Raw genomic sequence first — 14,248 nt, forward strand, 5'->3', positions numbered from 1 at the left:
ATGGCGCAGGAGGACGAGGATGGACTATTGGGGACATTGTGCGAACAGCCGCACGATAAGGAGGATGCTGAGGAACTCGACGAACAAAATAAGGCTCTATGCCAGTTAGCACTTAAAGCCCTATACTTCAAACATAGAATCCCATTAAGTGTGCCCAGTCAGGGCGCAACGGATATGGCGGACATGGGAGATACTGTGGAACCTTATATGAGATGTATTTTAGTAAATATATTTATGAAAAGGATACTGGGAGAGACGTGTGTACAGACCGCAGGCGGGCAACTGGCATTTACGGCTGCGCAGGACTTCGTGGATACGCCGGGCACAGCGGAACGTAATTCTACATGTGAGAAGGAGGATGCAGCACCAGGGGGTGACAGGAGCAAGAGGCCGGAAGATTGGACATTGTTGGACATAATGGGTAGGTGGTTTACGAGAAATACTACAAGATTGAATGATGGTCATGTAGGAGTATTGGGGCAGGCCTGTACAGTAAATATAAGTGCACGCGCGGGACAGCCAGAACAGGTAGCACTAGAACAGATGAAGACCACAATAACGGATGCAATGGGCGCCGTGGGCGAGGACATGACGAAGACAGTGAAAGAATTAAAGAAGAAAATGCAAACCTCAGGGAGAACTAAAAGTATACAGGACATATTGGAAGAGGAAGTGAGCAAGGAGGACTCCTCTTCGAAAACTCCACAACAACACGGACCATCACCGGCGAAGACGGAAGAGACCCCAGCGCCACCAACATCATCATCGGGATCATCATCATCAACAAAAACATCACAAGCACCGGGACAGTCCGAAACGGGTAATACAGATACTGCAGTTGGCAGCGCCAAACCCGCAGATAATGAGGCGGCAACACCCAAGGAACTAACGGAAAGATCAGGTGAGGAAAAGTGTAAGGCGAATCTGCATAACCATCCACTCACCACCGGCAGTGTTGTTATAACTGCAACTTGCACTTCCGATGAAGATTTAGGCGGAGGACAAAAAGTCAAAGATGCTATTGCCACCGGTAACGAATTTCGAGAGTACACATACAAAAGAACCCTTCAATAGACATACAAGAGGAAAGAAAAAAAGAAACAACAATATTCCGGAGACAGAGAGGGAGAGCGAGACCAAACGTTGAATGAGAATGAGCGGGACGCAGAGCGGTAGAGTGATGGGTCGGCCGCGGGATGTAGACGTCGACGTAGACGTCGACACCCACACTGTGTGTGTTGTGTGTTGTGTGTTGTGTGTTGTGTGGGACAGAGAGAGAGTCTTTTCCCGGGGTGGCACCTGCCAACCACCGTTCGCACTGTGGCACCATGCATCCATGGTGCCGACCATCAGCGATCATCCCACAACCACCTGCAAAACTTCAGTTTCATCACATTCTCCATTACCCTTCACTTTGAACTTATAGCTAATGATGTTAGGAATGATACGAAGAGTATTGATGACAACTCTGCCGATTCGGACACGCGTTCCAGTAAAGGAAAGAAAAGCACACAAGATGAAATAAGTAAAGCTCCAGATGCAGATGCTTCCTCCCCGACACGTGGTAACGTTGGTGGTCTCGAGCCCGCAAGTGTTTCCGCCGGAAATATGGAAGATGGGTCCAGTTCCCTTGGTAAAGCTGTGATCCTTCGTAAGACCGGTTGGCACATTGAAGATTTCGGCCCTGGTACTGATATACCTAAGCCCTTTGGTAAGGTTCCTGCCTCCCCAACAACTGGGGTGGGGGGTACCAACTCGAATGAATATAAACCTTACCCCTGCACTTCCGCTGATACTAATGGAAAGTGCGATCTTAAACTATCATTAAACGATCTATCGGGCTCAGTGAATTTAGGAGGAGCAATTGTACCACCCAACTTAACGGAAGATAAATCCCGTTCTTCGAATAATAACCAAGGTCCCGAGGAAGTGACCCCAGATGTTCCCGACCTAACGAACACCGTCCTTACCGCCACTACTCCCGTACTCTTCTTTCTGTCCGCCGTCACCGTTGCCCTTCTTGGTTATTCCCTTTGGAAGGTACGTATATACGGCATTCAGAGAATGCCGCATGTGCAAGATGTTTATACCGCAGCACATCCCTACGGGCACCAATATATGATCGTTCTAATCAATATGCCCCTACACCCGCGTTCATTCCTTTTATCCTACCGTGCCCACCCTCCTCTTTACCCCCCTTTTTCTGCTTAGTACTTTGCGTACCTCGGAAAACAACGACGACGAACATATCGAACCGTGCGTGACGTGCCGTCACCGCCACTCGACGAAGACATACTCGACCATTTACAACGCGGCGAACTACCACCACCCGATTACGGGTACACCTTGATTAGGGATAGGCAACCTGCGTCAACATCCGGTAGAACACGCCCACCACGCGTGCATAAGCGCACGATCATCGAGCTACATCTAGAAGTGCTCCACGACTGTGAAGCGACCGAGTGGGACAACGTCAAAGACGACTATTTGCAAATACTCGTTGAAGAGTTTGCGCAGCCGTTTGCGCCCGACTTGCAGCAGGACGAGGACACGAATAACAATATCTTGGGTGTTTCTACCACAAAGCAGGGTTTATCAGGGAGCAATGTTTCGTCCACTGACTGCGACGGAACGGATGCATGGAGTTGCATGGACACTATACAATTACAAACGCACCGTTCTCCACCTAACGAAGATGACCCCGATCCTTGGAGTTGTATGGAAACGATAGAGTTCGGAACGGACACTTGTCCACTTAACGAAGAGGACCCCGATCCATGGAGTTGTATGGAACACATACACTTAGACGATGAACAAAATCGCCCTTCCGACCACGGTGACGCGACTTCGGACTGCACCCACTGGATTAACTGGATTGACCGCAACAAAGATATTCTGCGGCAGAGCACGACGCAGCCATGGTTTTTGCAATTAAAAGCGCATTGGAAACAATTCCTGCGCGATCACATGGTGGCAAACGCAGCATCCGGTGAGCACAGGACAGCCGCAACCATGGAAAGCAAGAAATTGGATGCATGGAAAGAATGGATTGCAAAACAACATCGGAACATGCGTATGTATAACGCGGAGGAGTGGTTTCAACATTTGTTGAATAATGTACAGGACGACACATTACCGGAAACAGGCGAAATACCTGCAGTTGACACACACTTAGAAGTGGAAAAAGCAATGGGAACAGAAGATATGCTAACAGTCAGGGCTGTTCCACGCACGCACCTGCATCGGCAAACTTACATGAAAAAACGGGTAACCGCTCAAATATGGATACTGATCCTGGCATTAATCATTGAGGAGTGCGAGCTCGAATGTCGTTTGCAGCGGACGGAGTTATATGTGGATGACCTATTGCAAACGTGTTCACATTAGCATGACGGGGCATATGCATGCGACATAACGCATGCTAATCGTACACCACTTTTATTTCATTACGTGATATACATAATATATTTCTGGTTTGTACTATGCCATATCTTCTTGTTTTTTTTTCTGCTCTGTTCTGCTTACTTGTGCTTACTTTTGCCCTGTTTTGTTCTTTTTCTGTGTAGTCAACTTCTTTTAACATGACCATAGGAACAGGTGGGTACCGGTTAAATGCATATAAAATGTAGATTTACATGACTAATATGAAGGGGTACAATTCTCCTTTATGTGAAGTTAATTATTAAAAGCTGCGCACGTGCATTCTAAGGGTATAGTGCAGAACTAATATAGAATGCGAATAAGCATTCGAGTATAAGGAGAGCTTGTGTCCCTGCGCAAACGTGGCCGGGTAAAGCATTGTCGTCGAGTGTAAGACGGAGGAGAAATTGTCTCTCCGAGCAAAGGCGTCGACCAAACGCGGTCGGCTAAAGCACATTGCCGCCGAGTGCACGAAGGACGAGAGATTGTCTCTCCGAGCAAACGAGCTTCGACCAACGCGGCCGCGTGCACGAAGCAGGAGAGATTGTCTCTCCGAGCACACGCGTCGACCAAAGCGGCCGCGTGCACCAAGGAGGACCGTTGTCTCCGCGCACACGCGGCTGAGTGTAAGCAAGATTCGACGAAGTAGCCGCGTGGCCCGGAGAGGCGTTGACGGGAGAGGCCTTGACGGAGACAGCGTTCACGGAGAGGCGTTGACGGAGAAGGTGTGACCCGGAGACGGGGTGACGGAGCAGCGTGACCCGGAGACCGGGGTGACGGAGAAGCGTTGACGGAGACGGGGTGACGGACAAGCGTTCACGGAGAAGCGTGACGCGAGACGCGGTGACGGCGACTGGGGTGACGCAGACGGGGTGACGCGCGACACGTTGACGCACACGGTGTAACGGACAAGCGTTGACGCAGAGGCGTTCACGGAGAGGGCGTTGACGGAGACGGCGTGACGGATAAGCGTTGACGGAGACGGGGTGTGTGTATATTATTTTTTTGTTGTTGTTGTGTTATGAGAGCGGTGCAGTAGTAGTAGTAGTAGTAGTCGTACTGTACTTTTTCTAGGAAGGGAATAAAACGTGATCCATATGCTCGAGGGCTATGCCACGGACATACTGCCCTTTCTAGGGGCATGGGAGGATTATCTACAGACAAGGAAGATAACGGACGGAACGGGTTATTGGGTAAGTTCAACTATACAGGACGTTCAGAGACAGAGGGGCCATAATACGTTTGAGCAGGCAAGGCGTATGTATACGTAACAAATGCAAAAGTACACGCGCTCACGCACTGTTTATACACGTATCCTGCAAGTGAGTGAAGTATGTAGACGGGCACCGGCAAAACCCACAAACAATGCACGCATCGCACCAGGACGCATATGGCAGTGCAGTAAAATATAAGAGTACGCCGAAGTAACAAGTATGCATACATGTATGAATTATTGCACTCACAGCATAGAATGCTCCAGGAGGTTGATGACATATTCCATGAGTTACTCAGCAGAATTGGGCAGCGTAGCGGCAACATCTCTGGCTTCCGTGGGGACCTATACAACAAGGATGGGGCATGCATAAGCAGGTGTAGGGAAATTGTAAATTTAATGCTATACATGAAAGGATATCATTACAACCAGGGAACTGGAACATGGGACAAAAAGACAATACCGCACGGCACCACGAGGACTTTTAAGGAATATTTAGAATGCATACTAGGCAGTGAGGTTTTATTACGGCTATATGCACGTAATACACATCATCAGGGACTTATAACAGAAGTTTCCGATAAGTTAGGACAATCGAACAATTTGTTCGGGCAGAAGTTTGAACCTGGATTGTGCGAAAACATAGATTTTGGGAACATACTATTTCAATCAAAGAGCATTGGCACAGGCATAAAGAATCGATTAGAGCAGTTGAGTCAGCAATGGGCACCAACACATGTAGGCCGCGGGTATACAGCGTCAGGGACATGTGGATGGGATGATGCAGACGACGCTGATGAAGACGGGAAACCGCAGCGTGACGAAGAATGTAATGAAAACGCAGGGGTGATAACAGAAGACGACGCGCTCATGAAGGAAATAAAGGGCTGGGTACCAATTGGTCCCTTTCCACACGTGAAGAAGGTGCTAGAGGACATGCAAAAAAATGGGGTGTCTAAGGAGAAATGTGAACTTGAGCAGAAGATAAGGAACGGGGTCAAGACAGTGAAGGACAGAGTGAATCCACCGAAGAAATCACAGCCACCGGAGAAACCGGCCGGTGCTAACGGCAATCCGCGCGGCCCTGTCCAAACAGTAGGGGCGACACCGGTATCACCACCGGGAAGTGGGACGCCGACGTCGCCATCTGGTGGTGGTGGTGGTAAGGCTGGTGGTGCGGACGGAGGGAAGGGGCAAGGGAAGGCTGGAGAAGCAGAGGCTTGTCCATGGCAGAGCATATTGGAAGGCAAGAGCAGGCACGTACACGTGCTGAAGCATTATGATGTAAGTTTAGGTGAAGGAAAGAGGGAAGAACACGAAGAAAAACCTATTCATACAGTTAAATGTATAAATGAGAGTGCCCACGCTCCTGGTGGGTAAAATATAGATGAACTGTAGTCATGCATATTCCTATATTCCCATGCACATAATACAGAGTGCTGAACTGGAAAGACTGAAGACCGTATTGCAGCAATTTACTGATTATATGGAAGAGAAAAAGGATATGATGGATGCATACGGTGAAAATTGTCACAATTCTGGTTGGGATGATTTCGGCGATGCTCATCAATATAAGGGACAAACGGTAGCAGATGTCGTACGGTGCAGAGTTATGAGCACAGCACTGTTCTTTGCGAACAAGCAGGGAAAAAATGGCGATAGTGAGCACGGACAGAAAACGCATGACGATGAATTGTACGAAAAGTTAAGGTGTGAAGTAGCCCATGTATTTGGATACATGCTCAAGCATCAGTATTGTAAAACACAAGGATGGAAGAGGGGTGTGGAGTATGCCTGGAAAACAGTGAAGACCATGGGACAGGGTGGGCCGCATGGTACAGGCGCCATACCGGGTCCTGTTATGGATGGCACATGCACACAATGCGGGTACGCAGGCCGTAAGACGCAGCTGGGCTTAATAAATGGACACATCGCAGAATGGTTCGTAGACCAAGGAATAATGGGAGATATAGCAAAGATAGAGCAGCAGATGCCCTGTGATCAGGATTGGAGGGCGTATAAACAAAGTCAGGGTGTTACAGACACAGACCAGGACATTAGCAACCAGCTGCCTCATGTGAAGAAAACAGAGGATGAGATAAGGACGAAGACGAAAACAGCTTTTGACGAGGTTACAAAGATAGTGGACCAGAAAATTCAGGAAAAGCACGATGCGGCAACGGCAGGTAAGGATAAGAATAATAAGAACACTAAGAATACACATAATCCGAATACGTTTAGCACGACGACACCCAGTACGAATATACGGCAGACACGACCCCCTACGCACGCATACGTATGCCAGCACCACCACAACAACACACGCAGGCGGCGAGAACAGCACAGCACAGCAAACGACTTCGTTGAGCGGCGAACGCGATGAGCGGTGTCCAAGAAGGCAAGGATGGCAGTATCGGTGGTGTGCGCCGGCGTCACAGTGGTGCGAGGCATGGAGCGGCGGCGACGGATGCAGCAACGACCCTGACGGGAGCCACGCCGGCGGCCGCGCCCCGATCACGGCGACAAATAAAAGTTGTACTGCTACCATCTAGCCCACGTTCACCGAGTGCGCCCCCCTTTGTTCCTGTCTTTGTCCTCTTCTAACAACGTGCGCTCTCTCTAACACCGTGCGCTTGCTGCCGCTACCTGACCGAACCGTCCTGGCCCCTTCTTTCTGTACCACTTTGTGTCGCTTTTTTTGTGTATCATCATTTATGTTCTTATCTTTCCCTTCTTTATTTGAAGCAACGGACGCGCCACCGAAGACTGTTGTTTCCGGGGATGAGAAGACAACTGACAACGGGAAGAAACAAACGGATGGCGCTTCCAACACAACTCAGCCGTCAACGACACCACCACCACCCCCACCTCCACCATCCGCGTCCCCCGCGGCACCACCAGCAGCAGGATCCACGGGAGCAACACGAGCAACGGGGGAATCAGGAGCACAGGAACCAACGGAACAATCAGGTGAGGAAAAGTGTAAGGACAATCTGCGGCACAGCGCACCCCGTTCCCGTAGTATTGTTATAACTGCAACTTGCACGTCCGATGCAGCTTTAGGAGGAGGAAACCACGTCCCCGATGCTAGAGCTCATGGTAATGTACACTAGGGTACACATAGCACGAACACCTCAAATACAAATAAAAGACACAACCACACATTCCGCACACACAGAGCGACAACACGGAGACAGAGAAACCAAACGTCGCATGAGAGTGCAAGCGGCAGACCGAGACAGCCGCGCAATCGGCCGCGCGATGTAGACGTCGACACGTAGACGGGTAGAAGTCGCGAGACACACACTGTGTGTGTTGTGTGTGTGTTGTGTTGTGTAGTTGGACAGAGAGAGTCTTTTCCCGGGGTGGCACCCTACCGCCCTCCTTCTCCTGCTTTCCCGTCCCCATCATCTCGTCACCCGACGCCTGCCGTGCACTGCCACGTGCGTCTCCTGCCCCACTGCCCTGCCTCGACGCCTGCCCCCGTGGCACCAATGGTGCAGACCGCGGCCGACGAAGCATGGTCACCCATGGGCAATCACATCGCAACCATTCACTTTCTTGTATATTCGTCCTCTTTTTTCGAATGTTTAGGTAGTACAACGCCAGTTGACGAGGCAGATAAGAACGCGCAATCCGAGGACCAAACCCAACGTCCACAGCATGTTGGGAGTAGTACACCAGCAGGTGCAACAGATCACAAAGATTCTACAACGGGGGAAACGACAGTAACTACGCCTGCCGAAGAAGTAGTACCCCAGAGTCCCTCTTCTATAGGAGGTACAGCAGGTGACAGCGCAAGCCCCGAAGTTAAGACCACGGGCTACCCTTCCCCAACTAGTCCACCTCCAGGTGGTAATAAGGATGCTTCCACAACTCAGAGTACTGATACGGGCGGTCAACAGAGCACTCCACCTACCCCCAGCTCCCGTGACCAAGTCGTAGATGGCGGCAACGATGACCCCCCTCCTCTCAATCCACCCAAACCAAAACCGAACCCAAACCCAGATCAATCCGGTAGTAGCGGCGACGACGGAGGCGCCGACCAGTCCTCAGGAGGTGGTGCACATGGTGTTTCTGGTGGGGAAGGAAAGGGAGGTGAGGATGGTCAAAAGGATGGTGGAGCAGGTGGTGCAGTTGGTGGTGGTACGGGTGGTAGTAGTGGTGTTAATGGTGGTGTTAGTGGTGGTGGTACTGGCCGTGGTGCAGGTGCTGCAGTTGGTGGAGCAGGTGGTTCCCCTCCTTCCGGTGGTCCAAGTAAAGGAGCTAATGACCAACCTCTTCCTACCCCACCCCCTCCGTCGAAACCATTCAACCCCAAGGATCTCATCCCCTACACCCCCGCGATCATTCCCGCGGTGGTTGGTATCGGGATCATTGCGTTCTTCCTATGGAAGGTACGTATATACGACAATCACGGAATGCCGCATGTGCAAGATGTTTATACCTCAGAAACTCCCTACGCGCACCAATATATGATCGTTCTAACCAATATTCCCCTACACCCGCGTTCATTCCTTTTATCCTACCGTCCTCACCCTCCTCTTTACCCCCCTTTTTCTGCTTAGTACTTTGCGTACCTCGGAACAAACAGACGACGAACATATCGAACCGTTCGTGACGTGCCGTCACCGCCACTCGACGAAGAAATATTGGCGCATCTACAACGCGGCGACCTGCCGCCACCCGATTACGGGTACACCATGGTTAGGGACACGCCACCTTCGTCCGCTGCCGAACGACGCGGACAACGCCCACCGCGCGTGCATACGCGCACGATCATCGAGCTACATTTAGAAGTGCTCAACGAATGTGAAGCGGCCGAGTGGGAAAACGTCAGAGACGACTATTGGAAGATTGTCGTGGAGCAGTTTGCGCGCGACTTGCAGCAGGACACGGACACGAATAACAATATCTTGGGTGTTTCTACCTCCGACTATGGTTCTCCAGGGAGCAATGTTCCATCCACCGCGGATCCATCCACTGACTTCGACGGAACAGATCCATGTTCACCACATGACTGCGATCCATGCAGTGGTATGGCAACCATGCAGTTAGCAACGGACCGTTCTGCACCTAACGAAGAGGACCCCGATCCATGGAGTTGTATGGAAACCATACAGTTAGAAACGGACCCATGTCCACCGAATGAACAAGACCCCGATCCATGGAGTTGTATGGAATCCATACAGTTAGAAACAGACCCGTTTCCACCTAACGCAGATAACCACGATCCATGGCGTTGTATGGAAAACATACAGTTAGATGCAGCACAGCGTCCCGCTACTGGTCCCGGGCATGTGACGTCGGAGTGCACCCAATGCATCCCTTGGATTGAACAACACAAACATATTGTGCGGGCGTGCACGACGCAGCCGTGGTTTAATGCCCTCAAATCGGAATGGAAACAATATTATCAACAACATGCGACAGACGCCGCATCCAGTGAGCACAGGACAGCCGCAACCATGGAAAGCAAGAAATTGGACTTGTGGAAACAATGGGTAGCGCAACAACATCAGCAACTCAGTACATACAGTGAGCAGGAGTGGTTTCAACATTTGTTGAATAATGTAGAGGAGGAGACAGTACCGCAAAAAGCCGAAGTACCTCGCGAGGAACAACACTTAGAAGTGGAAACAGTAATGGCCGCAGAAGACTTGCTACGCGTGAGAGATTTACCGCGGTCGCAACCACTGCATCAGCCACCGCATATGACAAAACCGTTAAACGCTAACATATGGATACTGATCCTTGCATTAATCATAGAACAGTGCGAGCTGGAATGTACTATACAGGATAGGGACTTATATGTTGATACTTTCTTAGAACACCTTTAATATTAGGTTGAAACAATGCGTACTTAAATAAATGGAAATGACACATAATAAGAACATGTTACTTTTCCCCTTTCAGCGCTATACATAGTATGTTACTATGCTTAAGTTACATCGTACACCTTTTTTTTTTTTTTCCCTGTTTGTAAAGGTTCTTCATGGTAAATATATTGTGTTTGTATTTCTCTTCTTCCTTTTTCATTTTTGTTCTTCCCTTGCTCTTTATTAGAGGGCGGCGGGGAGCCATACGAAACAATTTTTTTAGACATAATATGTAACTTTATCTCTTTACATAAGTATAAAAAATACTACATACACAAACCTTTCATAAGTTAGCATTAAACTTTTTCTTGGTCGCGCTAAAATATACATGCACAAAAAATTTTTTTGCATCTCCGTTATACAATAATGCGATTGAGCGCATTCTCTTGGTAAACAATTGACTAAGGCACCTAGTGTTTATCATTAGACACTAGTACACAGCGCGTATAAATGTCATAATAATATAAACTGTACCATCCTTTCACATTTGGCATGCATTGGGCAGAAGCTCGTCGATTTCATTGTTGAGGTGCCAAGAACACACCGGCACAGCTTATTACGTCGCTTGCGTCTGCACAAAGTTGGCTCCATCCATTAGAGACCAGGGCTACCCGCGTGGCTCCTCCGTTGCGCCAGTATACCGCCTGTATGCACAAATCACGTATCGAGGATCAAGCAAAAGGGACACTGGTTCAAGTCTTCATGAATATACAAGTCGCAGCCGAGGCAGAAAATATGTTTGCACTTTGAGCACTGGGACACTTTATCGTAGAGCTGCTTATTGCACGAAACGCACACGCTGGGCCCATTCTCCTCGTTCTTATTTTCAACAAAAAGTGGGGATCCCTGAAGATTGTTCGTAATGTGGGACAAGTCATGCATCGAAATTAAATGCACCCCACACACCTTACACTTGGATGGTATCTTACAAGTGTAACTGTTGCAAACGTTACAAATATATGTATCGGTGTTTAAATGATTGTGACAGGAACACATGATCTGTGTGTTAATTTTTTTCTTTATAGGAAAGCATATATGAATAAGCTGCGGTTCCATTCCAATCATCCACAGTGGTGTCTCCGTGACATTATTCATTTCGTTCATGAGTGAGTTTTTCGTCATGCATATCTTGTAAGCTCCATTTGTCTCTTCACAGATATGTTTAAGTATGTGCATTTCTGGAGCAATGGACACGCAGTTCACATGAATGTTATTTTTTACTATTAGGTTTAGAATGTTCAGAATATTCTTCTTATCGCATGTTCTTATCGACCCATATATGATTAGAATTTCTTTCGTTCCGTAGAGTGGGACGTCTATCAATAAGTCGTGTGCAATTTCGAGTCCCTGCTGTAGCGAGGGGGATCCCTGGAGACCCATACTTCTCTCTTTGCGCAGTGCGTCCATAATGTCGTCCATGTTGGAAGTCAGCGGCTGCATTAATTTTGCGCAGCTGTTTTTCAGGGCCACCACTCCGACATGCCCTACCGGATTCTTGAAGAAGAAGTTCGTCAGGAAGTTCTTCCAGGGTGGGGGGAAAACAAAAGTGGGATTAAGGGGAAATGTGACACATGACACATGAGACAGTACAATTATGTCATCCCCATAGTGTTCATGTGCGGATGCTCATATGCACACCATGCCGCGTGGAGAACACATACAGGGTTCCGCCCATCCCATATGATCCCTGTGTCCGTTTTACCTCCACACACTCGAGGACGACATTTATCCGGTCAGGCTTGAAGTCCCTGTCCTTCATGCTGCTGGACATGTCGAACAAGATGATGATATGCCTGTTCGCGGGGGGGATGCACAATGAACGCATGCACACATATATATAGAAATGGTACACCTATACGTATATACCTCGGGGGAAACACATCTGTGACATGCTTACGCCAAACTAGAAGCTTAATCCCATCAATCTGTGGTACATGTAACAAAAAAAAACCTGCATACCCACGTAGCACGAACCTAAATATCCCTTTCCTCAGAGCGCAGATTTGACTCTTCTTATATTTTTGTTTACATTTTTCTTCATAGTTTTCTTGACTGACGTGCTGCAGAATACCGTTGTTCTCCACCAGCAGGTTCCATGACCGCTCAACATCTGTAAAAGCGGGGGAAATTGAGCACCGCATGTAGAGAGGTCCAAATGCGGGGGCACACAACTGGCTCAACATGGATCTCCAAAGCGTAGCTTCCATGCGTAGCTCCCATATGCAAACTGAAAAATGCCCTTGTGCCATTTCCTTTTTGTACCTTGTTCCCAGGTAAACTTGGCGGTTATCTCCTCGAAAACTTCATTCTTATCAAAATCTCGGACAACCTCTTCGACTAGGACGGTCTATTGGGGGTCACAAAAAAAAACGCAGCAAGGGGACACATGTGCATACATTTGGCGAGGATTTTCGGGTGCGGGCAGAGTCCGCACACGAGCAGAACGGAAAAATAGTTTTGCACATGACGGAAACTCGTAATTTGCTCTTTCCCAGACGAACCTCATTTTCGATATTTTGCGCCTTGTGCATTTTGTGAAAAAAAGTTCCGCACACGTCCTGTTGATACCGCTCCAACCAAGTCCGTTCATCAGTTGGCTCTGCTATGCCATAGTATATATTATTTTATTATGTTTTCCGAGCATTCTGTTGCAGCTTATTTGCCGCCCGTGGTATGCATGACGCAGTGTTTACTACAGTTAAGGCCCTGTGCAGCAATGCATTTATTTTACTCTTTTGCTGTTGCGTTCTACTTTACCATTACAAGGGCAAAATGATTCCTTTGTTGTACGCGCTTGACAAAAAAGAACGGAATAATTTTTGGCAGCGCCGTTTGTGCCAACGGAAGGGTAAGCCATTTAAACCGCGGGTGGAGTGTTCTCCATAAATTTCATTTTTTTTTTTTTTTTTTTTTTTAATTTTACCTTGCCCATTTTGTGCTATTCATCGAACAAAAAGTGTCGATGAATTTTATATGCGCTTGTTCCCCCACATGGTACGGCAATTTATACTGCTTTTGCTTTGAGAAAAAAATAATGACCCCCCTTTTGCCCTCGAGCTCATGACCACATGGTGCACATACAACGTACCAGTTTAGCTTATCTTCAGAAAAAAAAAAGAATAGTGTCATGGGTAGCCACTTATATTACCACTAATGGTTCCCGTTGCAGGGTTCTTGTTTTTTTCCTTTTAATCGCGCAACCTAGCAAATTGGTCTAACATTATCGAAAGAGCACTTCCCCCACGCAAGGTGCGAGAATGTAAAGAACCAACAAAAGGTGATAAGCTCAGCTGTCTCTATTTCATGGGATGACACGTTGCGCTAGTCACTCTGTTATGTACCATGTGGGCATATTTTCTTTTCCCTTGTAGTCGTCGTCCCCTAGTTGGATTTTTCAACCGCGTAACTTCTATGTGCTTTGCGGGGGAGCCATGGCCACAGTAGTGGCTCTAACCGTGTGGATGTGACTGTTTCATTTTCGCACAGATGATAGAAATCCAATGCAGACAACAGTTATAGGAACAAAATCCTATTGAACCTAGTTCCCACTGTAACGTTTCCCTTGTCTTGACTGGTGAACAAAAGGGACGCAAGGAACTATGAGGCGTGTGCGTGCCTTATTCATTCATTGTTCGCCCTTAAAACTATCCCCAACCCATGTTACACCCTGCGCAAATCTCATATGAAAAAAAAAAAAAAAAAAAAAAAAAAAAAAAAAAAGAGGCTAGGGACTAGA

The 14,248-nt window shown here is 48.1% G+C and overlaps 3 protein-coding genes across 3 annotated transcripts; 2 read left to right on the forward strand and 1 right to left on the reverse strand.

Moving 5' to 3' along the window:
• AK88_00170 (uncharacterized protein) lies at window positions 1–3,387 on the forward strand (the record flags this gene model as incomplete). Its single annotated transcript, XM_012477821.1, has 3 exons — window positions 1–1,030; window positions 1,427–2,040; window positions 2,212–3,387. The coding sequence occupies 3 exons, from the start codon at window positions 1–3 to the stop codon at window positions 3,385–3,387; spliced, it is 2,820 nt and encodes a 939-aa protein (XP_012333244.1).
• A 1,504-nt stretch (window positions 3,388–4,891) lies between these two features.
• AK88_00171 (uncharacterized protein) lies at window positions 4,892–10,473 on the forward strand (the record flags this gene model as incomplete). Its single annotated transcript, XM_012477822.1, has 5 exons — window positions 4,892–5,917; window positions 6,069–6,888; window positions 7,379–7,732; window positions 8,228–9,030; window positions 9,202–10,473. The coding sequence occupies 5 exons, from the start codon at window positions 4,892–4,894 to the stop codon at window positions 10,471–10,473; spliced, it is 4,275 nt and encodes a 1,424-aa protein (XP_012333245.1).
• A 696-nt stretch (window positions 10,474–11,169) lies between these two features.
• Window positions 11,170–13,043, reverse strand: AK88_00172 (uncharacterized protein; the record flags this gene model as incomplete). Its single annotated transcript, XM_012477823.1, has 5 exons — window positions 11,170–12,033; window positions 12,215–12,305; window positions 12,487–12,622; window positions 12,775–12,859; window positions 13,014–13,043. The coding sequence occupies 5 exons, from the start codon at window positions 13,041–13,043 to the stop codon at window positions 11,170–11,172; spliced, it is 1,206 nt and encodes a 401-aa protein (XP_012333246.1).
• Window positions 13,044–14,248: the final 1,205 nt, after the last annotated feature.

The sequence above is a fragment of the Plasmodium fragile genome (genome assembly GCF_000956335.1).
Source record: "Plasmodium fragile strain nilgiri unplaced genomic scaffold supercont1.2, whole genome shotgun sequence".
NCBI lineage: Eukaryota > Apicomplexa > Aconoidasida > Haemosporida > Plasmodiidae > Plasmodium > Plasmodium fragile.